At 34.2% G+C, this 24,218-nt stretch overlaps 1 protein-coding gene across 1 annotated transcript in view; it reads left to right on the top strand.

The window, feature by feature from the left end:
• The window catches only part of ABCB5 (ATP binding cassette subfamily B member 5), a 107,972-nt gene that overhangs the window by 55,339 nt on the left and 28,415 nt on the right, over nt 1-24,218 (top strand). Inside the window, exons 16-22 of the mRNA XM_053218319.1 lie at nt 5,714-5,857; nt 6,772-6,876; nt 7,053-7,130; nt 11,345-11,428; nt 19,680-19,883; nt 22,796-22,896; nt 23,768-23,908. Coding sequence (XP_053074294.1) covers nt 5,714-5,857; nt 6,772-6,876; nt 7,053-7,130; nt 11,345-11,428; nt 19,680-19,883; nt 22,796-22,896; nt 23,768-23,908 — 857 coding nt within the window. The remainder of the gene's footprint in view (nt 1-5,713; nt 5,858-6,771; nt 6,877-7,052; nt 7,131-11,344; nt 11,429-19,679; nt 19,884-22,795; nt 22,897-23,767; nt 23,909-24,218) is intronic.

The raw sequence follows: 24,218 nt of genomic DNA, 5'->3' as shown, positions 1-24,218 counted from the left end.
TAAGGATCTGACTCTTGATTTCAGCTCAGGTCATGATCTAAGGGTTGTGAGAGTTCCTCTCTGATCATGGAGCCTGCTTAAGATTCTCTCTTTCCCATGGAGCCTGGGTGGCTCAGTTGGTTAAGCGTCCAACTTCAGCTCAGGTCATGATCTCACAGTCTGTGAGTTCAAGCCCTGCATTGGGCTCTGTGCTGACAGCTCAGAGCCTGGACCCTGCTTCAGATTCTGCGTCTGCCCCTCCCCTGTTCACACCTCTGTCTCTCTCTCTCTTTCTCTCAAAAGTAAATAAACATAAAAAAAATTAGAAAAAAAAAGGAGAAAGATTCTCTTTCCCTCTCCTTCTGCCCCTCCCCAACTTACATGCCTGCTCTCTCTCTCTCACATTCTCTCTCTCTCTCCCTCCTCTAAAGAATAAGATGATCTTATGAATACATTTATGAAAATAAATCTTACAACTCAGATGACATGGTCAAATTCTTTAAAAGACACAAACTACCAAAACCCGCTCAAAAATGAATTAATAACTTAATCTTATATCTATTAAAAAGAAATTAAATTTGTAGTGAAAACCTTTCCTTAAAGAAAACTTCAGGCCTAATTGTCTTAACTGGTGAATTCTACCAAATAGAAAATTGAAGAGACAAATATTCTATGAGACCAATCTTCTATGAAATTCTAAGAGATTCTCTCTTCTATGAGACCAATTCTATGAGACCAGTATTACTCTGGTATCAAAATTAGACAAAGATGTTACAAGAAAATAAGTTTATAGATAAATTTACTTCATGAACATAGATGGAAAACTTACTAACAAAATTTTAGGAAGTCTAATCAACAATGTATAAAAAGAATACTATATCATCACCAACTAGGATTTATCTAAGGAGTACAAGTATGGCCTAACATTAAGAAATTAATGTGATACTTCTTATTAAGAAAAAAATAATCATCTCAATCAATGTATAAAATTCAGTTGACAAAATGCACTGTCTATTCCTGATAACTCTCAGCAAACCAGGAATTAAAAGAAATTTTCTCAACCTAATAAAAGGCATAAACAACAAATCTATAGCTAACATCACTCTCAATATGAGGGAACTAAAATCAAGAACAAGGCAAGGATGTATACTCTCACCACTTCTATTCAACATTGTGCCACAAGTTCCAGCCTGTGCAATAAGGCCAGAAAATAAAAGGCATCCAAATAGGAAAGAAAGATAGAAAACTGTCTTTCTTCACAGACAACATGACTATCTATATAAATAATCCTATAGAATGCACCAAAAAGAAAGTACAAAAATCAAAAAATAGGAATTGAAATTTTAAAAATAATTTCATGTGTAATATTGTCAAAAATATGAAATACTTAGGGATAAATTTGATAAAAGATTATAAGATCCATGCACTGAAATATATAAAATATTACTAAGAAAAATGAAAGGAGACCTAAATAAGTTGAGGAATATACTATGTACATAAATAAGAAGAGTCAATATCATTGAGGCATCTGTTCTCTCCAAATTGATCTATAGGTTCAAGGCAATACCAATCAATATTTCAGCAGGCTTTTTTGTAGAATTTGACAAACTGATTATAAATGAAAATTCAAAAGGATAAAATAATCAAAACAACTTTGAAAAAGAACAAAGTTGGAGAATTTGTACTACCTAATTCCAATTCTTAATATACAGCTATATTAAAATAGATCAATAGAGCGGAATAGAGTTAAGAAATAAACCCACACACAGATGGTCAATTGTATTTAGACAAAAATACAGTAAAGGCAATTGAATAATTAATGTATGGTCTTTTCAAGAAATGATGCTATAGCTGTATCAACAATATACAAAATAATCATCTTCAATCCTTGCCTCAGATCACAGATTAAAATTAATTCAAAATGGATTACAGAATTTACTATAAAACCTAAAATTCAAAAACTTCCATAAGAAAATCCAGTAGGAAAACCTTAGCAAAGATTTCTTAGATGCAACACCAGAAGCACAATTCATAAAAGAGAAAAAAAAACATATGATAAATTAGACTTCACCAAAATCAAGACCTTTGCTATTTGTAAAATGCTTTTAAGAGATGAAAAGATAGGCCATAATCTGAGAGAAAACATTTATAAGTCACATATCTAATAAAGGACTTGTGTCCAAAATATACAAAAACTCCCAAAGCACAATAATAAGAATACCAACAACCCAGTTGAAAAAATGGGCAAAAGGAGCATTTGGGTGGTTTAGTCAGTGGGGCGTCTCACTCTTGATTTCAGCTCTGGTCGTGATCCCAGGGTCATAGGATCGATCCCTGCATCAGGCTCCACATTAAGGCTTCGTGCTGAGTGTGGAGCCTGCTTGAGATTCTCTCTCTCTCCCGCTGCCCATCTCCCCTGCTCACTTTTTCCCTCTCTGGCTCTTAAAAAAAAATAAAAAAGAGAAAAGAAAAAGAAAAATGGGCAAAATATTTGAATAGACATTTTACCAAAGAAGATGTGCATATGGCAAACAAGCACACAAAAAGATGCCAAACATCATTAGTAATTAGAGAAGTGCAAATTAAACTCATAATTGAGATATCATGACACACCATTACAATGGTGGAAACTAAAAAGACTGACTCTAGCAAGTGTTGGCAGTGATATGAAGCCAGAAGCATTCCATATTTTGCTAGTGGGAATACAAAATGGCAAACTCACTTTGAAAAACAGTTTGGCAATTTCTTAAAGAATTAAACATACATCTACTATCTGATCCAAGCATTCCTTTTCTAGGTGTTTACCTGAAAGAAATTAAATCATGTGTCCACACAAAGTCTTGAATATGAATATTCATAGCAGTTTTACTTGTAATAGCCCAAAACTGGGAATGACCTAAATTCATATCAAGAGGTGACTGAATATATAAATTGTGGTATATTCATACAATGGAATACCATTCACCAATAAAAATAATGAAATGTTAATTTATTCAGTATTATGAATAAATCTCAAAGCAATTATGTTGAGCAAAAGAAGCCAGAGGAAAAAAGAATACATACTGTATGATTTCATTTATATAAAATTTTAGGAAATGAAAAATAATATGTAGTAACAGCATGTCCGTGATTATAGGAGAAGAGGGTTGGCAGCTGAGAGGTGTGGGAGAGGGGGATTACAAAAGGCTGTAGGAAACTTCTAGAGGTAGTGGATATGTTCATTATGTTGACTGTGGTAATGGTTTCATGGGTGTGTAGTTATGTCTAAACTTACCAAGTTCTACATTTTAAACATATACAGCCTGTTATATGAAGACTATAATAACTCATTATAGCTCTAAAATACATGAAATTAGGGGTGCCTAGGTGGCTCCTTTGGTTGAGCATCCAACTCTTGATCTTGGCTCTGGTCATGATCTTACAGTTTGTGGATTTGAGCCCCATGTTGGGCTCTGTAGTGACAGTGCAGAACCTCCTTGGGCTTCTCTCTCTCCCTCTGTCTCTCTGCCTCTCTGTCTGTCTGTCTGTCTCTCTCTCTCTCTCTCTGTCTTAAGATAAATAAATGAACTTATAAAAAATAAAATAAAATGTATGAAATTTAAAATTCTTTAGGAAGGTTTGTTTAACTTTTTAAAGCCCTTCTGTATCTCTTTACAAAATGCCTATAATTTCATATATTTTTATATCAGATTCTCTTAAAACATGTAATAACCTATAACATATTTACATAACATAGAAACTCATGATCTTACTTTCATTTTGTTCTTATCTTTATTCTTTTCTATCTTTATAACATTATTTCAGTAACACTCATTTAACCTGTTATTGTATATTTTTCAAAAGGTAAAAGATACATTATTCTGTAGGAGTGAGATAGCCCTCCTACATTTATTGTCTCTAATTTACTGGTATTATGTTCTGGCACACACTAAGTCTTAGTTTCATTGCAAAATGAGGCAATTTTATAAAGAATTTGACAGAAAATCTGTGCTCAGTGCTTGACAGAGTTGGTATGCAACTTTTTAAATTTCTGTATATTCTGAGGCACCTGGGGGGCTCAGCTGGGTAAGCATCCAACTTCAGCTCAGGTCATGATCTCACAGTTTATAAGTTCAAGCCCCCCATCAGGCTCTGTGCTGATAGCTGGAGCCTAGAGCCTGCTTCAAATTCTGTGTCTTCCTCTCTTTCTGCCTCTCCCCTGCTCACACTCTGTCTCTCTCTCTCAAAAATAAACATTAATTTTTTTTAATAAAAATTTTCAAAAAATAAAAAATGAAATACATTTCTGTATATTGGACAGTCACCTAACTGAAAAGTGAGGCTTTTTGTGATGATGATCTTCAGAAAACTTCAGAAAGGAAATAGATTATTCAGTAACCCAATATAATTGTGGTTTACCCATCCTAAAAATAGACCATAAATACCTTAGAACTTTAAAAGTTCTATTGTTCAAACAAAAGAGTTTACATTATAGTTGCCAGACTAAGATTAACACAAGAATTACAGACTATTTTATAATCATTCCCGAAGAATTCTCCTGTTATTAGGTTCACAGATGTCATTACTTCTAGAATGAATGCCAAGAGACAATTTTAACATATGAAATGCCTAGGGACACCTGGGTGGCTCAGTCAGGTAATTGTCCAACTTCAGTTCAGGTCATGATCTCACGGTTCGTGAGTTCAAGTCCTGCATCGGGTTCTGCGCTGACAGCACAGCTTTAGATTCTCTATCTTCTTCTCTCTGCCCCTCCCCAATTTGTGCTCTCTCTCATTAGGTGTCTCAAAAATAAGTAAACATAAAAACATTTTTTTAATTAAAATAAAAAAGAAATGCCTAGTAGTTTGCTGTCTACTTTCCTATTCAAAATAATTACTCACTACAAAACCGTAAGATATTTTAGATTTCTGAAATAAATCCACTATGCATGCTGGACAAGAGTAAGGAGAAATCATTATCATATTATTTATCCTCTGATCATTGTGACCGCTACCTCTCCACTGGGAGGGCTGACAGAATGGTTACTTGCATTGTGCTTTCTCTGTATAAAACCTAGGATTTTGCATCATATAATCCTTCTTCTGTAATAATACTGAGTTAAGCTTAATTCTAAAAACAATCCAAGAAGATAGGAAATGATATCATCCCCCTTGGAAAGATGAGGAAACTGAGGCTTGGTAAGTTTAAGTGATATGCTCAGATATTGCAGCATTTTATTTACAAATGGGAACCCCAAAACAAGCTTTAAATTAAGATATTAGATAAATGTTTCTGTCAATAAGTCATGAAACTAGAAAACTTTCAAGCTTGAAATGCTAGCTAGTAAAATTCTTGCTTTCTGTCTTGCTTCATTTCTACCTATATTTTTGTCTTATCATAGGGTATAATATTCCATCTAGTTTAACAGGAATAAAGAAAATATGACTGTCATTTCTTCAGTGAGTCTTAGCTGTCAGAACTTGTGAGTTAATCTGTAATTTTTAAATGATAGTAACAGTGAAATACCAAAAGGATAAATTGCTCAGAGAGTCACTTTGGGATAAGATTCCTGTATGTGTTGAGGACATCAGGTAATATGGGTGGTGAAATTTTTCTAAGATATATTCTACTTTTACTCTTGTCTCCTAATTATATTTGATATTTATCATTATTGGTTCTGTTTAAGATTGGTTAACTTCTCTAGGTTCCATTACGCTCTCAAACTGAGGTTTTAACCAAAGTATTTTATTCATAGACAAGTCTTCCTGAAGTTTCTATGTTAAAAATTTTTAAATTAAACAAGTCTGAATGGCTTTCTGTGGTCCTGGGGACATTGGCTTCTATTCTAAATGGAGCTGTTCATCCAGTATTTTCCATCATCTTTGCAAAAATCATAACTGTAAGTAAAGCTAATTTGCTAATATTTTTAATAATTTTAGACAAAGTGTAGCCTGAGAGAACAGACCTGATGTACTTTAACTCAGCAATGGGGAAATTGGGACTTGTGGTGGGTCACCCATAGTGTGGGATCCGTGATAGGAAGGTTAACTAATGTTCTCAGGGGATAAGCCAGCCTCTATTGTGAAGTCTTGGCTGGGCCTTGTTGACTGGGCAATCAGTAAAGAAATTACTTTGTTTTCTAATTTTGACTCCACTGCCGTATCAGCATTCCAAAGCACTGAAGCAATAAAATAGACAAAGACGACTACTCTTCTTTCAACTAGTCCAAACAATGGCCATTTTTTATTACCAGTCAGCTCACGAGGGAGAGGAAATAACAAGAGCTTGGGATTGTGCTGAGGGACTCAGGAGAGTTGCTGGATTCAAGGACTGAGCCACGTTAAGTCTTCAGTCCCAGATTTGCACAGCTATGCTGTGTCAACATAGATGCCAATATATGTATAATTACTAATTATAGGAACAATTTCTAGGGACATGTATAAAGACCTCACACTGCAGGTTAATACCTTAAATAAAATAATATTAAGAAACCTAAGTTATTAGCAGTTAATAGAAATAGTAATTCAAACAAACTGGTAGTTTCTTTGAAAATATACTGTGATAATCTCATTGTCTGATCTCATATTTACATAGCCTAAGTGAGAAAATTGACAGCAAATCATTTTTTTATCATATGTAATGAATGTAGTGAATAGAATAATGGTGCAGTTCTTTTCCCCAGGAAATGTATATATAATCTTTTTCTTATGTTGAAATCCAGTCAAAAATTCCTGATGGGTAGACGTTTTAGTTTTTCCTCTTTCTTTTGTATTTTCTTCCAATAACCTGAATAAAAAATCTGTTTTTTCTCAGATGTTTGAAAATGATGATAAAACCACATTAAAGCATGATTCAGAGATTTATTCCATGATATTTGTCATTTTGGGTGTTATTTGCTTTGTCAGTTATTTCATTCAGGTAAGCTTTTAATGAATTAAACAAGTTTGAACATGAGTACTTTTTATGTCATCCTCTCTGAGTTGAAAATAACAACAAAATATAATAAAGTATAAATAAGTAAATATAGTAATTAACTGTTACAAAGAAATAGAAAAAAGAGTTAAGAATAAATATACCTTTCTTTTGTTTTCCAGGGATTATTTTATGGCAGAGCAGGGGAAATTTTAACCATGAGATTAAGACATTTGGCATTTAAAGCCATGTTATATCAGGTCAGTGTTTCATTTATCTTATTTAAAATGTGTTCTTAAATATTCTTGTAGTTTTTCAAGTCAATTTCTTCACATAATCTTTCCTTTGATCCTTTGAAAGCGTGCTTTTTGTGCTCCCATCAACACCTGACATTAGAATTCTTAGTTTATTTTTCTAATAGAAGCAAGTCCAAAATTGTTATGTTTGAAAATACAACTTACAGAAAACAATATTTAGAGTCCATTCCTTTTTCCTTGCGTTTATCTTGACAAATCTTTTTTTTTAATGGATAATGTAGTGTACTAGGATCAGATTGAAAGACCAAATGAAAACTGAAAAGAAGAATTAAGAGCTACAGTATATTGGGGAACATCTTTTAAAAGGAGGAGTTAATTCCTCTAGTTATCATCCATGTGCACTGCTTAAGTTTCCTCACTCCCCACTTCTGAAAGCAGTCAGTCTCTCTGTCCTCATCAGAAGAGTCCTGAATTCAGGTAGCAGTCCAGCTGGCGGGTTGGCCTGCCATATATAGATGATCAGTCATACCTGTGAAATAACTAAAAATAGGTAGATCAAGTAGTAATCTTGAGAAGTGAGTCTTAGGGGCAAATGGCAGGAATGTCTCAGATTGGCACTTCTAAAATTCTTTCAGGAGGCTGAGATGTATTGGGTTCCCTGAAAGCCGGTAATCATTTGGAGCCCTTCATCATACTTTCTGTCACCAGAGCTCCCTGTGCAAGAGCAAATAGCTTCCTGCCAAGTTCATTTCTTGTCAGAAATAGAATTACTGTCACACCAGCTGAGTCGTCAAAACCAGTTTTTACCTCTTGTGACTTTTAGCAGTAGCGCTCAGAGGACTGCCGCGTAACAAAATGCCCAGGCCTTTGTGCTCTTGGGAAACTACAAGATACAAAATTCAACCCCACTAGTGCAAGGTTTCCCATAGCAACTTGATGCTCTGAAGAGGTTGATGCCTGACATTCTGGTCAAAGGCCTATCAGAGATAATTGGAGACTCTCCTTAAGCCAGAAAAAAATCTATTTGAGGGATTATAAAACCAGTGAATGCCTGCACAACTCACTCAAGCTAAACTTGTACTTTAATTTTTTTTTTTACTTCTGAACATTTTATGTCTTTACCTCAAATCTTTGAAATAAGGTGGAATTTTAATTAGCTAATCAAAATTTCATACTTATTGACAGTTTCTGCTCATTTTTGTTTTTCTTTATGAGTTTATATGTTTCCATATTCAAGGAAATTTATTTTTAATTTCTAGGGATTTTCAACAGTGTTCTCTGAATGTCTGAATATTTTGAACAAAAGAATATATAACTTAACCAAACATTACTTTGAACTGCCTTTCTAGAGATTCAGTGTGCTTTTGGTAGAAGAGTCTCAAGTCCAGCACCCAGTTTAATTAGTGGTTATTGTTAATCCAGTATCTTGATGGTTAATACTAGACATTAATCCTCTTCTTAATGTTAGTCATGTGAATAGCTGGATAGTAACACTCTAGGCTAAAGTAGCTTCTGCCCATAAGAAGCCCCCAGTTTTTAAGCCAAAAACTCTGGTCCTGCAAAAATACACACAAAGACACACACAGAAACTCTGCACTATTCATCAGATGTTATTATATTCCCCCATAAATTCAACTCAGCCCCTTCCAGCTGATTGTTTGTTTTCCCTCTGTATCCTTCAGCATTCTTTTTTGTTTCTTGTCTTTGCTTTCTTAAAATGGAGGGGGAACAATAGGATATTTGGCCTTTTCTTTATAAATATCTTCCCCATTTCAGTTTTGTCTATAGTAAGGGGTGCTCCCAATGTGCAGTTTAGCCTAACTCTTATTACCTGTGTTGTTGTCCTAAGGCTTTCTAAGGCTTAAAAAGCATGCTGAGACTTGTGTTGTTTTTATAACTAGTTTGGAACCTCATTTGAGGTAGAAGTATTTATGGAATCAGGTGTGGTCTTTTTATAGGTATAAAATCTGTATTTTATTTGATTAGTTGACATCCTTCCACTTGAAAAGAATGTTCTAAGTGTTGCTGACTTCAATGGTTGTAAATAATTCCTTGTTCAAAGCTAAATTTATATTTCCTAATGATAAATATTGACCTGTAGATCTGTTGGGTTTGTGAACAGATACGTATTTTTGCCTGTTTCTCTTTACATTAGATTGGCTAGGGCTTCTTTGGGGGGTCTTTAAATCATGAGATGATAGAATTAATGGTAAGCACTAAGGGATCTCAAAAAGCTACTTCCAAAAGCTTTTGAGGTATTAAGTCCTGACACAGGAGAAACAGGTAATGAAACTCAACTGTAATGCTTCAGTTCAGTGGGAGATAGAACAGGATAGTTGAATAAAACCTCTGGCATTTGGTTGCATAGGTTCAAATCCTGGCGTTAGCACTTGCCAGCTATGTGGCCTTGGGCAAGTTATTTAATCTCTCAGTACCTCGGTTTCCTCATTTATAAAATATGGATATTCATAGTATCTACCTCATACAGTTATGATGATTGATTGAGAAAATACATACCAAATGTGTAGGCATCATAGTGTTATTGTATTTTTTACTTCTAGCATATTACTGACAGGGAAAAAAATGGATTTACTACTATCAAAAAACCTGATAGCCTTACTTACAATCATTTTACCATCAGAAAAAGAGAAAGCAAGGCAAATTTTATTTGACACCAGCTATGTTCCAGAAACTCTTAAATGTTTTAGCACATATGGCATATGCTGGAATACAGTGCCTAGAGTACATAATACTGACTTGTTGGAAAGTAATTTTGGACATTTTGCTGATTGAAGATCAGATAATGACTAAGACTAGTCACATATATATACTATACCTAGTGTGTTATAGGAAGATACTCTAGAATCAAGAATGTAATATTCCATAATAAATTATCTTTCTACATTTTTACTTTATATTGTATCTAAAAATTCTTTGTGTGTTCCATACCGTGTTTAAATAAAGAAATAATTAGAAAATGTAAAGTTTATCTTAATTTTTTTTTAGTATAACAATAAAAAAAAACAGGTAATGTCTTCCAGTTCAAGAATGCTATAGTTATTATCATTGCTGATGTATGTTCACAATATGTTAGGCTCATGAGTGGGGCTGTGTTTTCAAAGGGACAATTGGTAGTGCAGATTGTGATTGCTGTAGGATGCCCTTTTGGGCATCTTGGACCCTCAACTCTTTGGGACAGCTTCCCAATGCAAGGGCTTACAGAGTAGTGCTGTCATGCTGGGGTTGTGCCCACCCTTTCTCTTGTCATATTCCTCCATGGGAACTTTCTTCTCACATAACTGTATGATTAATGCACAGCCTTCTATCTGTTATGCTTCTTTTTCCTTAGTTGCCTGAAACATGTAACCTGGGTGTCAGGGCTCTGGCTGAGCTGTAAGCCAACAATTCTTTGGCTTTTCACTTACTAAAAATAAGTCATTTTTCAGAGACAGGCTCCATATGATTTTAATCCACAAGAGATCTAAGTGGTTTGAGTAAGTGGGAAGAAACATTCAATAGCTAATAAAAGGAAATCAGAATGCCTCAGGTTGAGAACTGCTAAGAAGTGCTATCTCTATTTGCTGTTGAAAATGAAATTGGCTATAATGTTATGCTTTCATTGCTTGTATTTTTGAACTATCTCCTTCAGATTGCATGCTTCTTGGCCACAGGGGTTTTACATCAGCCTCTTTGCCTCTTTAGCCTCTCACAATGCCCAGTGGTTATAGGATCTCAGGAGTAATATGAAGTATCAGGGAAAATCTTGCCTAAGTGGGTCCTAAAGAGGAGATAGACTTTTTATCATTAATCAGTTTAGATAGAGAGCTTTGGAAATATTTCTAAATCATGTTGTGCATTACCTTTTTAAGTAGTCTGCTCTTCACTGAAATTACAACTTACTTAGTGGTTCAAAATGACCATTTTTGATGTTGATTATTATACAGTACTGTAGCATTGGTAATGGTTCCAAGATATTGGGCTTACATTCTTCATTTTGTATCTAAGTATAGATCTTTGTGAAGTAAGAAACAAAAGTCATTTGATCCATACTATTTATAAGAATTAAATACCTGTGAGTGAGGGAGAAGGTAAATGCCTTCTGACTTAGAGCAGAATCATAAATCAGAGAACAATCTTTTTGATAACAATGTTTGGTTTGTTTTGTTTTGTTTTGTCTTGTTTTTGATAACCGTATATTAATTCTCCTTTTTCTCTAGGATATTTCCTGGTTTGATGATAAGGAAAACAGCACAGGAGCCTTGACAACAATATTAGCCATGGATATAGCACAAATCCAAGGAGTATGTACATTGTTTTTATTTTTAAATGGAGTGTGTATTCTGTGTGTATGTGTACACACATACATACCTGTACACACACATGTGTCAGTGCGTATTTGTGAGCTATACTAAGATTACCCACATCTTTAAGGGGACCAGGCAAGTCTCAAGACTAACTGGGAGCTCTCAATAAAGGAAAGAGGGAAACCTTTCAGTTCTAGATACTTTTAACAAAACAAAACAAAAAAAAAAGATTTCATTGAATCACTACATTGTATACCTGAAACTAATAATAACATTGTATGTCAACTATATATATTCATATAAAAAATAGGAAAAAAGGGGGGAAAAAAGATTTAGCAATTGTAATAGGATAACCAGAGGACTAAAGAAGATACTACAAATGAGTTAGAGAAAAGAGCTCTGAATTAAATAGTAAGACTAGAAAAAGTAACAAAATGAAAACACACACACACAATTTAGAAGTTTTAATAAAAGAAGAAAGTGTAGTTTTTCCTTCTAAGGGTAGATTTGTATTACCAAATAATAGAACAAGTTGGTTACAGTTAATATTCATGTGCATCCATAATGGTTTGCAAAACTAATGTTTTGATGTAGAAAGAGTTCAAGAGGAAAAGTGGCATCATCTTTTTTTTTTTTTCTGAACTCTTTTTCATTATTTGGAAGACAATGCCCTAAATTTATTAGGTAGAATTTAAATTTTAAAATAGGGGCGCCTGGGTGGCTCAGTCAGTTAATCACCTGGGTGGCTGAGGTCATGATCTCCTGGTTCATGGGTTCAAGCCCTGCATGGGGCCCTGTGTGACAGCGCAGGGCCTGGAGTCTGCTTCAGATTCTATGTCTCCCTCTCTCTCTGCCCCTCCCCTGCTCGTTCTCTGTCGTTCTCTGTCTCTCAAAAATAAATAAACGTTAAAAAAAATTTTAATTTTTTTAAATAAGGCTAAGGAATCAATTTTACTCGCTTAAGTGGAAAAAATCATGAATAATATTCACTTAATGGTTAAGTAAGGAGCGTAGCATTAATCTTACATAGCATAATAGAATGACAGTTTCTATGTTTAGGAATTGTAGGGTTCACATATTAGGCAGAAATATCCTTATAATTCCAGGAGAATCCCCATTCCACAAAATTTGCCATTTTTTTTTCTTTTTCTTTACTGTGCTCTTTTTTTCTTACTATCTATCATTCAACATTTTTACAATCCCAGTGAAATTCTGCTAGCAGCCATATTTTATATATATTATATCATCTCTTTTAGCAAGTATTTGCTTCAGCCAAAAGAACAAATTAGAACTGAAAGACCAACATTACTTTCCTTACATTCATTAGTTGTTTTTAACAAATAGTGTTGTCTTTCATTGAGAAAAATTAATGAAAACATTTGTCAGCCTGATTGCTTACAAGCATCTGACTAATTCTGTTTGATCACTGGAAACTTTCTTGTTCCAATTTGTAAATGTTGGTCTCATAATAATTTCTGGGCAAGTAAGACCATTTGCATTGAATAAAAAGTAATAGCTAAAGAATAAATGATTGAATTACTGATGGCAGATTTTAAAGCTGTTGAATTTAGAAAGCAGAATAAGAAAAGAAGTTTTGTAAGAGTAAGTCTATGTCTACTACCATGTAATTAATTCACACAAACACTTGCTTTGCAATATAAAGGTAGGTTCATATCTAACTTGAATGGATACTCTTTCTGCAAAAGGAAGAATTATTTACCAATCCTGTTTATCTACTATGTATTTTCTCACAAACACACACTAGACTAGAGATGAATTAGGAAATAATTATTCGGGGTTATATTTCCTATTGTATCAATTTAAGGCATATTCCATTTCAGTTTCTTCATCATGTAATTTCAGTTAAATTTTATTTTATCATACATATTAGCATAAGTGTCCACAAACTAGCTCCTTAATAATAGTAAATATTATTTTGTAACCTTTACTAATGGCCAAAAATATATACACCCTTAGCCATTTTTAGAAACTCTGGTACTATGAGAGTCATGAGAAAAACATGTTAGTAAAATAAAGTCATGGAACAACATGATTCCTGAAATAGTTTACTGAATACAACCAATTTAACTGATATTATTTCAGCCCAAGGTTATGGCTTATTGCCATACATCTGTCAACAGACTACTTTCTGTGTAACATATAGTGTTAGTAAAGGTACAAAGCCATTTTAGATTCCTTGGGAATCTAGGTTCCACAAAATTACAAGGTATTATTTCTGTATATTTTAGCAACCCCTTTTCATCACCCAAAAGTGTTACCTCATTTTTGTCCACAAGAAAGTGTGTTATTCATGCCACAATGTGCACTTGATATACCACTGACAGATACAATGTTAGTTCCAAGAATTCTTCTCATCAGAACTATAATTATATAGCCCCAAGAAATCATAAAAACTTCATTTATTAATTCCAAGAACCAGATGAATTGATTAGGTAGAACTAGAATATCATTCCCTGGACAGGGGTGACCTCATTTCCTGATTTAACTTTTTGACATAGGAAGTATATAAAAACAGTTTGATATTTTTTGTGATTCAAAAAATGTTAGCAATCATCAAAATGACTTTACCATAGTATAACATTGGCAAGTAATTGTTGTTTTGCCTTACCATTCTAGGTTGAATTCATTAAGAAACATTACCAAGTCTACAGCAAAAGCTAATATCCAAAGCCAGAGTGGTTAAAGGTAGTTCTTGTAAAGGAAAATTTCAGTATCAACCCTGAACTCAAAATATTTCAGTGAAACCTTATCATTGCTAAACCCTCAAACTGTTGTGTGGTAAGACAAGTCAAGATATTCATCTTCCATATTTCACAAAAATAGAAATAAAAATAGTTAAATCTATAAGAGTAAATGAACTTCACCATTGACCATACTGGTCCAATAAAGTGTGATGTTATTTTCCACAAAATACCTGCTGATAAACAATACAGGAAATAAACTTAGGCTTTAAACATCTTACATTTTCACAGTTTGTAAATTTGTCCAACTAAGCTTTTTTTTCTACTCTATAAATCTTACCACCATCAGTTGTAATATATCTCAATAGATTCCACTTCAGTTTATACTGACTTCATTTTTTCTTAACTTCTTTGAAAATATTATCACCTGTAGTTGCTCCACACAGACCATTCATAGTAACAATTTTTTTAGTCACTTCAAACTCAGCATTGGCTCCTGATGTACCAGTACCAGTACCAGTAACGTATGTCAACTCATCAAGAGCCAGGGAAAACTATTCAAAAAAGCTACCTGGTTTTTTATTGCTGTTGGTGTTGCTGCAGTGTTGTCCACTTTTTGAGCAACTGTTCTTACCAAAAGGTTAATCATCATCTGATAATAGGTTTAAGCTCACTAAACACATTTCTTCCTCTGCTGCAATTAAACATGATTTAATTAACTCATTATCCATAACTGATTTTCTTTGCTTAACTAATGAATGAGCCACTCAGAAACTTACTTTGGTGTCAGCTTCATTTTCACTTTTCAGTTTTATGAAGAAATTCTACTGAAATCAGATATTCCACTTAAAATTTTCCAAATTTTCTGAATGTTGGTTTCTCGTGAATTAAGAATATAATGATGAGTGCTTCATCTGAATATGTTGACCTATTTTATATATTTTTAGTACTATGTAGTACTTTATAGCATAATAAAAACAACACTGTGATATCTGATCAGAAAAAGTAATCCACAGTCCATTATGCCTTAAAAGGACATTCAAAGTCTACTCTTCTCTTCCTTTCTTATTTTTAGATGATGTACATACAATGGTAATTTTTAAAACTAAGATAAAATGTCACAGTATAGCAATTCATGTGGCATTCAACATGCTGTCAAATTATAATTGCATCACAGATTTGTAGCACACTGAGCAACAGTACAAAGTGAGGAGAGTGGCACATATGGTTTCTCTAGCAACTACTCAATTCCATCATTATAATTCTAAGATAGCCACTGACAATAGGTAAAGAAAGACCATGACTGTGCTCCAATAAAACTTTATGGACTCTGAAATTTGCCTTTGTAAAATTTTGATGTGGATCTTTTTTGTATGTTCCTTATCTCTTAACTTCTTGAATATATGTTATACCATGATAACTTTTAATATCATTATCTACTAAGTCTAACATTTGTGTCAGTTGTGGGTTAGTTTAATTGATTGATTTTTATGCCATCATGGGTCCTGTTTTGCTGTTTTGCATATCTGGTAATTTTTTACAAGATGGCACACATTGTAAATATAACATTTTGGGGTGCTGGATATTTTTATATTTCTAGAAATATTCTTTTTTTTTTCCTCTGGAATTCAGTTACCTGGAACAGTCTAATCCTTTTGGGTCTTATTTTAAGGTTTGTTAGGACAAGAGCCTACTGAGGTAAGACCTTTCTACATACTCTACCCAATGCCCTATGAGGATATGAGGTTTTCCAGTCTGACTGGTGTGACTGGAAACTATTCCCAGCCCTCACACATGCACTACTTAGCTGAATATTCAAGAAGGACCCTCTGCAGATACCCATATTTCTCTTTCTGTGTACCTCTCTCTTCTCTGGTGTTCTATACTGCAAACTCTAGCTTCCTTGAGATTCTCCATGCCCCAGATTCTCAGTTTTATCTACTTAGCTTTGGGAGTCTGTTAGGCTCTGTCTTAGTTCACTTACCCTCCACTTTAGCCTGGAAGCTCTTTCAAGGGCCAAACTGGGGCAATCATAGGGTTCACCTTGTTTGTTTCCCATCTCTGCCTTTGTTTCAGATGGGAGGATAAATCTATTTCCTGTTACTCCATGTTAACCAGAAACAGAAATCCTATCATATGGAATTTTATTTCTACAATTGCATACTGAGTTTTCTGTCATTTATTTTCTTATGCTAGCCATCCCTCTTTGTACACTATCATTTTCTTACAAAAGTTGTATTTTCTAAATTTAGCAAAATTCCATAGATATAGTAATAATCCATAAATAATTCTTATCTCAAGAATTATTTAATCATGACTTCCTGTTTTTAATTTCCAAGAAAAATTTGTATATTCATGCATGTTGCTAAAGAATCTATGGAAGTTTAACTAAATTTCCTCTGATTCCAGTCCTAAATTCTTTTCAGAGTTACATTATCCTCTAGGTCTTTAAGACTCTGTTCTATTTTCCTTCAGTTCTTGTAATATTTTTCAAGGCCAAATGTCTGTTTTTTCTGTTAATTCTTCCTGGAACAGGAAAACTAAATTCAGATTCTTCTTATTCTACCACCATCCCTAAAAGGCAGCTAGGTGGGAGGAGAGGAACATGTTAAGTGTATTCATTTGCTAGGGCTGCCATAACAAAAGTTACCACAGACTGGGTGGCTTACACAACAGTAATTTATTTCCTCACAGTTCTGATTGGAAGTCCAAGATCAAGGTGTCAGCAGGATTGGTTTCATTTTGAATCCTTTGTGCTTGACTTGTAGATAGCTATCTCCTTACTGTGTCCTCCTATAGTCCTTCCCATATGTGAGTACCTATCTGCATTCAAATTTCCTTTTCTTTTTTTAAATTTTTTTAAAATTTTTATTTACTTCTGAGAGAAAAAGAGAGAGGGCAAGATAGAGTGTGAGCAGGAGAGAGGCAGAGAGAGAGGGAGACACAGAATCTGAAGCATATTCCAGGCTCTGATCTGTCAACACAGAGCCCAACATGAGGCTCGAACTCATGAACTGTGAGATCATGACCTGAGCTGAAGTTGGATACTTAACCAACTGCACTACCCAGGTGCCTCAAATTTCCTTTGTTTATAAGGACATCAGTCATACTGGAGTAGGGCTCACACTAGAGACTTTATTTGAACTTAACTTACTTTACCTCTTTAAAGACCTCATTTCCAGGGCACCTGGGTAGCTCAGTCAGTTAATCATCTGACTTCTGCTCAGGTCATGATCTCACAGTTTGTTTGATGCAGGGTTTGAGACTGCATTGGGCTCTGTGCTGACACCACAAAGCCTGAAGCCTGATTCGCATTCTCGCATTCTCTCTCTCTCTCTCTCTCTCTCTCTGCATCTCCCCCTACTTGTGAGCGCGCTCTCTCTCTCTCTCTCTCTCTCTCAAAAATAAATAAATAAACGAAAAATAAAGATCTCAAATACAAATATAGCCACATTCTGAGAAACTTGGAGTCAGGACCTCAAAATGTAAATTTGGGATGGGGGGAAACACAATCCATCCCATAACATACATCTCAACATCTTTTATCTCCAGCATCATCCTTCAACTGTCAAGAGACAGAGTGTAAATCAGTATTAAGTAGCAAATGACATTCATATTTCAGCCTCATAGGTCTTAGAGTTAATGTATAACATGCTAAGACCCTTAAAATATGTGTTGTCTTAGTTTTCATTATTTAATGGTTTGTTTGATGTTTGCAGTTGTTACTTGTTTTTACATTTTTGGAGTTTTCTTTAATAGTTTATCAAGAAAAGGGGAAATAGCAGATTACCAAATACAGTCTTGAAGCTGAAGCCAGAAAAAATTTATTTAGGAATAAGACAGAGCCTTTAGGGAGGTAGGGCTTTTTATTGTTGTTATTTGTAATGATGATACTAATTTGGGGGTACTTTAGTAAAAACTGATATAATCTTCTAGAGAAGAAATTTGACAATATCAAGAATGTAAGAATGTATACCCTTTAACATATACCTCTAGTCTAGGTTTTCAACATTAGGAAATAAAAAATGAGCATAAAAATTATGCACAAAGGTGCTCATTACGTCTCTATTTTAGTAAAGTTGGAAGCAATATAAATATTTTTTGAAGACTATTCAGTGACCCAGGAAAAAGCTTACAGTATAATGTAAAGGGATAAAAGCAGGATACAAAGCTACATATACACAATAATCCAATCTGAATATGTTTGTGTATTTGTTTGAAAGGATGTAAATTTTAACATAATCCAAACCTTTTCCAATGGTCATATTTTCATGATCATAACAAAATAAATCTTTTAAAATATGAATTGATATCTTTGTTGATTATACCTGTTTTTCTAGGTAAATGGGGTTCTCATTTTTTCATCCTAGCACTAAAGGAATTTAACATTTCAGTTTATTACTTATCATGTGTCCCACTGAAAGTTGATTCATAAGACATTTAGTTCTTGTAAAATAGTTATAAAGATATTTCTACTTATTTTGAGATTTTCTTTTAGAATTTCTCTAAGTTACCTTTTACCATGATGTTTCCAACTCCTTTTCTATCTTGATAATGCTGCTTTAGACTTTTTCTCAATGAAATCAAATTATAAAATGCTCAAAATGGAATACAAGATTCAATATCCAAAGCATACCTCTTAATATATAGTATCAATCATTCAATTCAGCACTACTGTAGTATAGTGACCAAGAGTGCCAGCTCCTCCATCATTGTAGGGGAAAAGGGGAATGTTGGGTTTTGGAGTCCACATATGGTGAGTTACACTTCCTTGTGTGGTGGCAGCCTGGTGTGGGAAAGCCACGCCAGACCAGAATGAGAAGGGTATCCCTACAGGAGATAAATAGGGGCCATGATGTCAGATTGGTTATCTACAGAGAGCTTGATCACATAAATCTATTAAAGATGGGAGCCAGGTTTATCACTGTTGCAGATGGGGGTAACAAATATAAGAAGGCACAAAACTGAAAATAACTCTGTGGTGTTGGATTGGTATTGGAGATATTGATGTGAATTCATGGACTTCAAGATACATAAACAGAAAAATACAGATTTCAGTTTGTGCATACATCTGTACACACACACATACACACACACACACACACACACACACACACACACACACACACACCAGTTCTGTCCACTGATACTCCATTAATAATTAGCACAACTAACACCATATATTTACTTCTAAATAACTTTGTCCACCGAAAGAAACTAGGACATCTTGAAGAAATGTTAGATTCCAGGGATAGAGTCTGGAGAACCTTTTTGTGTCAGAAAGTAAGGACATATTCAGAGAATGACAGGGACATGTCAAAGGACAACGATATCCAACATAAAGTAAACAAAGCATAATCACTCCTTAGTAGAGGACAGTTTTTAAAGTATGGGTATTATTTAATCTCTAAGTACAAGTTCAAAATAAAAATGTAAGTATAAATCCTAAAAAAGAAAGCCTGTCTTGTTTTGCAAGAAACTATAACAGAAATTCTTGTAAATATAAAATTAATTGACTTTTTCCCCCCAAATCTGTCTGATTATAGGTAACAGGTTCAAGGATTGGTGTCTTAACACAAAATGCAACTAACATGGGACTGTCAGTTATCATTTCCTTCATATATGGATGGGAGATGACACTCTTGATTCTGAGTATTGCTCCAATACTTGCTCTGACAGGAATGATTGAAGCCACAGCTATGACTGGATTTGCCAATAAGGATAAGCAAGAATTTAAGCGTGCTGGGAAGGTAAAATAAAGACTTGTTACCATCATAACATTTTAAGAGGAAAACAATGAGAGTTCCCATTTTTACAGTATGTTAACTTTCTTTCTTAGGAATCTGTAAAGTACATTCACTGAAATGCATACAGACTAGTTTAGGATGGGGTGTAGACATGCTATAGTAGTAGGATTCATGATTTAGAACATAGTCCCTAGAGTCAAATTGGCTGAATTAGAATTCAGATTCTATCACTAACAAATGTATCATATGAGCAAGTTATGTCAACCTTTCTGAACTTCAGTTTCTTTCTCTGTAAAGTGGTAATAATAATAATACCATTTTCAGATTTTTGTAAGTAGTACATATAACATTTAGCATTATTCTGTGTAAGACGTTTTAGGATAGTGTCTGGAAGACAGTAAGCACTCAGTGGTGCCAGCCATATTACCATGGGGGAATTTGCTAACATCATGATTCCCCATTCTCTGATTGTTGGGTAATTAAATTTTCTTAAATGATTTTAGTTATTTTATTTTTCAAAATGAAGAGGAAATATAACAGTTACTGAAAATAAGGCAATTTGCTACTATTGATAGTGCCTAAAATAAGGCTTTAGAAACAAGGACCATCTTTATACCGATTAAAATGAACAATAATTTAAATACTGGGAAAATGCTTCGTCATCTTTAAGCTTCTCAGGATCAATCATTATTTATAAAAATAAATCATTCTATTGGAGATTTAGGGAAACATTAGTATTATAATATCATAACATGTAAGAATTAAAAGAAATATCATTTAATCCAACCACTTACCTAAAGAAGGAATCCCTTGTCTGTCTTTTACCTGTCCTTTCCTTCCAGTGGTAGGCAGTGCATTACTTTCTCAAGCTGCCTACCTTTGTATAGCCTTTGGCTCGTAGGCAGTTTGGGGTTGTTTTGGGGGGTTTTTTGGAGGAGGTTGTTTGTTTACTTATTTGTTTTTGGTGGCCTTCTACATTGCTTGGCTTTCATCTCAGTAGAGGTCCAAAGCCTGTTTCTTGTGGCAGCTTTTAGGAAGCCACATCGTTAAATGCCAAGTCTCCTCTTAGTCACCCATCCCCAGGTCTTTAAGCTATTCCTCTCATGATATAGTTTCAAAGACCTTTATCACTTGGGTGAACATCCTCTGATTATAGAAATGATTTTAATACCAGTTATGGTCTATATCACAGTGACTATCACCATTGGCACACTATAAATAGCATGAATATTCATGAATAGGGATGCCAAGCACATGACTCATCAAAATTCGGCTTGTGTGACCCTTGGACCTTTCTACCTTTCTTGACTTAGATGAGGACACTTGGAATCTCTGGGCAGTAGAGACTGAATTATTTAGCATACATTTGCCTCAGAGACAGTGAAAAGTTGTTTGGCCCTCCCTGTGGTGAAAATTATCACAAATTCCAAAATTAATGGGGCCCTAATTGATTGTATTTTACTCATCCTAATTTTTATGTCATGAGCTTTAATTGTATATGTATCCTTAATTTTTCCTTTTCATATTATTAAAATAACTTCAGACTATACAATCAGTAACTCTAATCAAACGAACAGTCTGTGTCTTCCTCAGTAGCTTTTAATCTATTTACCAAATACCAAATAAAGCACATTGGTCCTTCTTCAGTTGCATATGTAGATTTGGACAAATCATCAAATGTTTTACTTTTCAGACTTAAAGATTTTTTTGTTCATTTTTTTCCTCAAGGTTTTAGCACTTTCACCTATTTTTCTTGCATACTACATAGTATTTTACAAATGGAGGTTTCTTTGAGTTTACTTTGAAATTAATGAGAATTTAGAACAACTCAAAGTCAAAATTGAGAGCAGAATCTGGATGTCCTGCCCACCTCCAGAAATCTGATTCTCTCCTGTAACCCAAGCTATTCTTTAAATAACACTGGGCGTCCATCCAGGTCTTCCTCTGTCCCTCAATCCACTCTGCCATTCTAGAAACAATGTGAAAGCAGGAAGTTTCTCTTTCAAGTCAACGTGTGTTCTCATGTCCAACAAGCTATTCTAAGCCAAAAGCCTCTTCCATTTTGGATCCCATGTGATTAAAAGAAGGAATCTTCTTTTCAAAAATTATATAAATATGGAAAATCATTAATTATATATGAATTAAATATCTTTTAAATTCACAAACATCAAAATGAGAAATGGCTGTATCTTATGCAGCATTTAATAGTCATACCCATATTACTTTACTGCAGTGTTTCTGAGTTTTTTGGGGGGTTGCTATTCGCATTTCTGTGCTAGAGTCAGACAATTTCTCAAATAATTACAAGTAATTAATTATTTGATTCTTTTTACTGTCTTCTTGAATTATCTATAATTCCTTTGCACAATTGCAAATGACATAATGCTAATGTTTGATCTCTCTGACTATGGAACCAGTTTTAAAAAATTGTTTTTAACATTTATTATTTCTGAGAGACAGAGACACAGAGACAGAGTGTGAGCAGGGTAGGGACAAAGAGAGAAGGAGACACAGGCTCCAGGTTCTGAGCTATCAGCACAGAGCTCGATGCATGGCCCAAACCCACAAACTGCGAGATCATGACCTGAGCCAAAGTCGGACGCTTAACCGACGAGGCCACACAGGCACCCCTGGAACCAGTTTAAATAGAAATTCAGTGAAGACCTGAAGGGGACTGAATTTAGATCAGCCGACTAAATCTTTTTAAAAATTGTCCTTGAGCCTATTATCCTAAAATGTTATTTTCCTGTATTGTTTTTGGGAAAGAAAAAAAGAAGCTAAGAAAACTTGTCAGGAAAACTTACTGACTTAATGCTTTATTTAATATGCCCCCAGTATGAGTGACTGGAATTCACAGACAGAGAAGTTAACCATTACTAATCTTATTTCTCTATCTTACTGTCCTATTTTATAAGGTAGCAACTGAAGCTGTGGGAAATATTCGGACTATAGTGTCATTAACAAGAGAAAAAGCCTTTGAGCGAACATATGAGGAGATGCTTCAGACACAGCACAGGTGATTGTAGATTCATACTGAGTCCATTCACTAACTATAGTTGTCCCTGTGAAGGCAGCCTTCCTGGATGACTGCAGTGGTTTGCCTGCCAATTCATTTGCTCTGGAATCTTTCCTAATAATGGCATATCAGAATTTCTCATATGACTTCATCAAGAGGAGAACTGAGAACAAGCACAAGTAGAAAATTTTAGGTCTTCCCACATTGCTATGAACTATGCACATTTTTCTTATTTTCCTGAAACAAAATTGAGGAAATAACATATTCAAGAAAGAAAATAAGATTGCTCAGCCCTTTATACTGAATCTCTAAAATTTCATATTTGAAAATGAATGTATACATAACAAATGTGATCACTCCTTTTAATTTTAAACTAGTCCTCCTTATCACATTTACTTAATGATACTATTTGTATTACTTTATCAGAGAGATAGCTTTGTACTATTTTATTTTACACTCATGCTTGTGATTGATACCACCTTTTAATTTCCACTATTTATTGTGCTAGTGAAAGATTACAATAGAAAATATTTCTAAATGCTTCAAAACCAAATCTCTCCAAGTCTCATTAGCTGTTCATTCAGACTTGTCCTCTCATTTGAAAGTATACAGAGGCAACTGTTACAATGAGCTATAGAGTGTATAGCTGTAGAGAGAATCATTATGTTTTCTGTTTTCTCTATAATAATTATTATTTTAAAAAACTCACTTTCTCTCTCATTCTTAGAAAAATGTATAACATGGCTTAATGATATATAACATGGCCTTAAATGATAATATGGCTAATCTTCTGTATTCATTACTCTACATTTATTTAAATTACCTTGCTATACCTCATGTCCCATTATTTAGTAAATTTTATGCTTTTCAGAAATACTTTGAAGAAAGCACAGATCGTTGGAAGCTGTTATGCATTCAGCCATGCTTTTGTATATTTTGCCTATGCAGTGGGGTTTCGATTTGCAGTCTATTTAATTCAAGCTGGACGAATGACCCCAGAGGGCATGTTCATGTAAGTTGTGCAAATATTTAAACCCTGTAAATGGGTTATGTACTTAAATTAGCCAGAAAGATGCCTAGTTTATAGTACATTCTCATCTAAATCACATGGTGGGAAAGACATGCTGGGAAAATTTTTAAATGTTTTTTGTTACTTAATATCTCTAAGTGCAGTCTACCTGGTAAAATACTGATACTGATATAGTACAGGCAGTCTAAGTTAAACACCCAAATAAATTTCTCCCTACTTCAGTTTACTGAATGTGGGAATGTAGGGGTAAAATATGCCTTCTTGTCATCCATTCCTTTGAGAATTTGTAAGC

This window comes from Acinonyx jubatus, chromosome A2 (assembly GCF_027475565.1).
Source record: "Acinonyx jubatus isolate Ajub_Pintada_27869175 chromosome A2, VMU_Ajub_asm_v1.0, whole genome shotgun sequence".
NCBI lineage: Eukaryota > Metazoa > Chordata > Mammalia > Carnivora > Felidae > Acinonyx > Acinonyx jubatus.
This window is presented reverse-complemented; position numbering and strand designations above follow the sequence as displayed.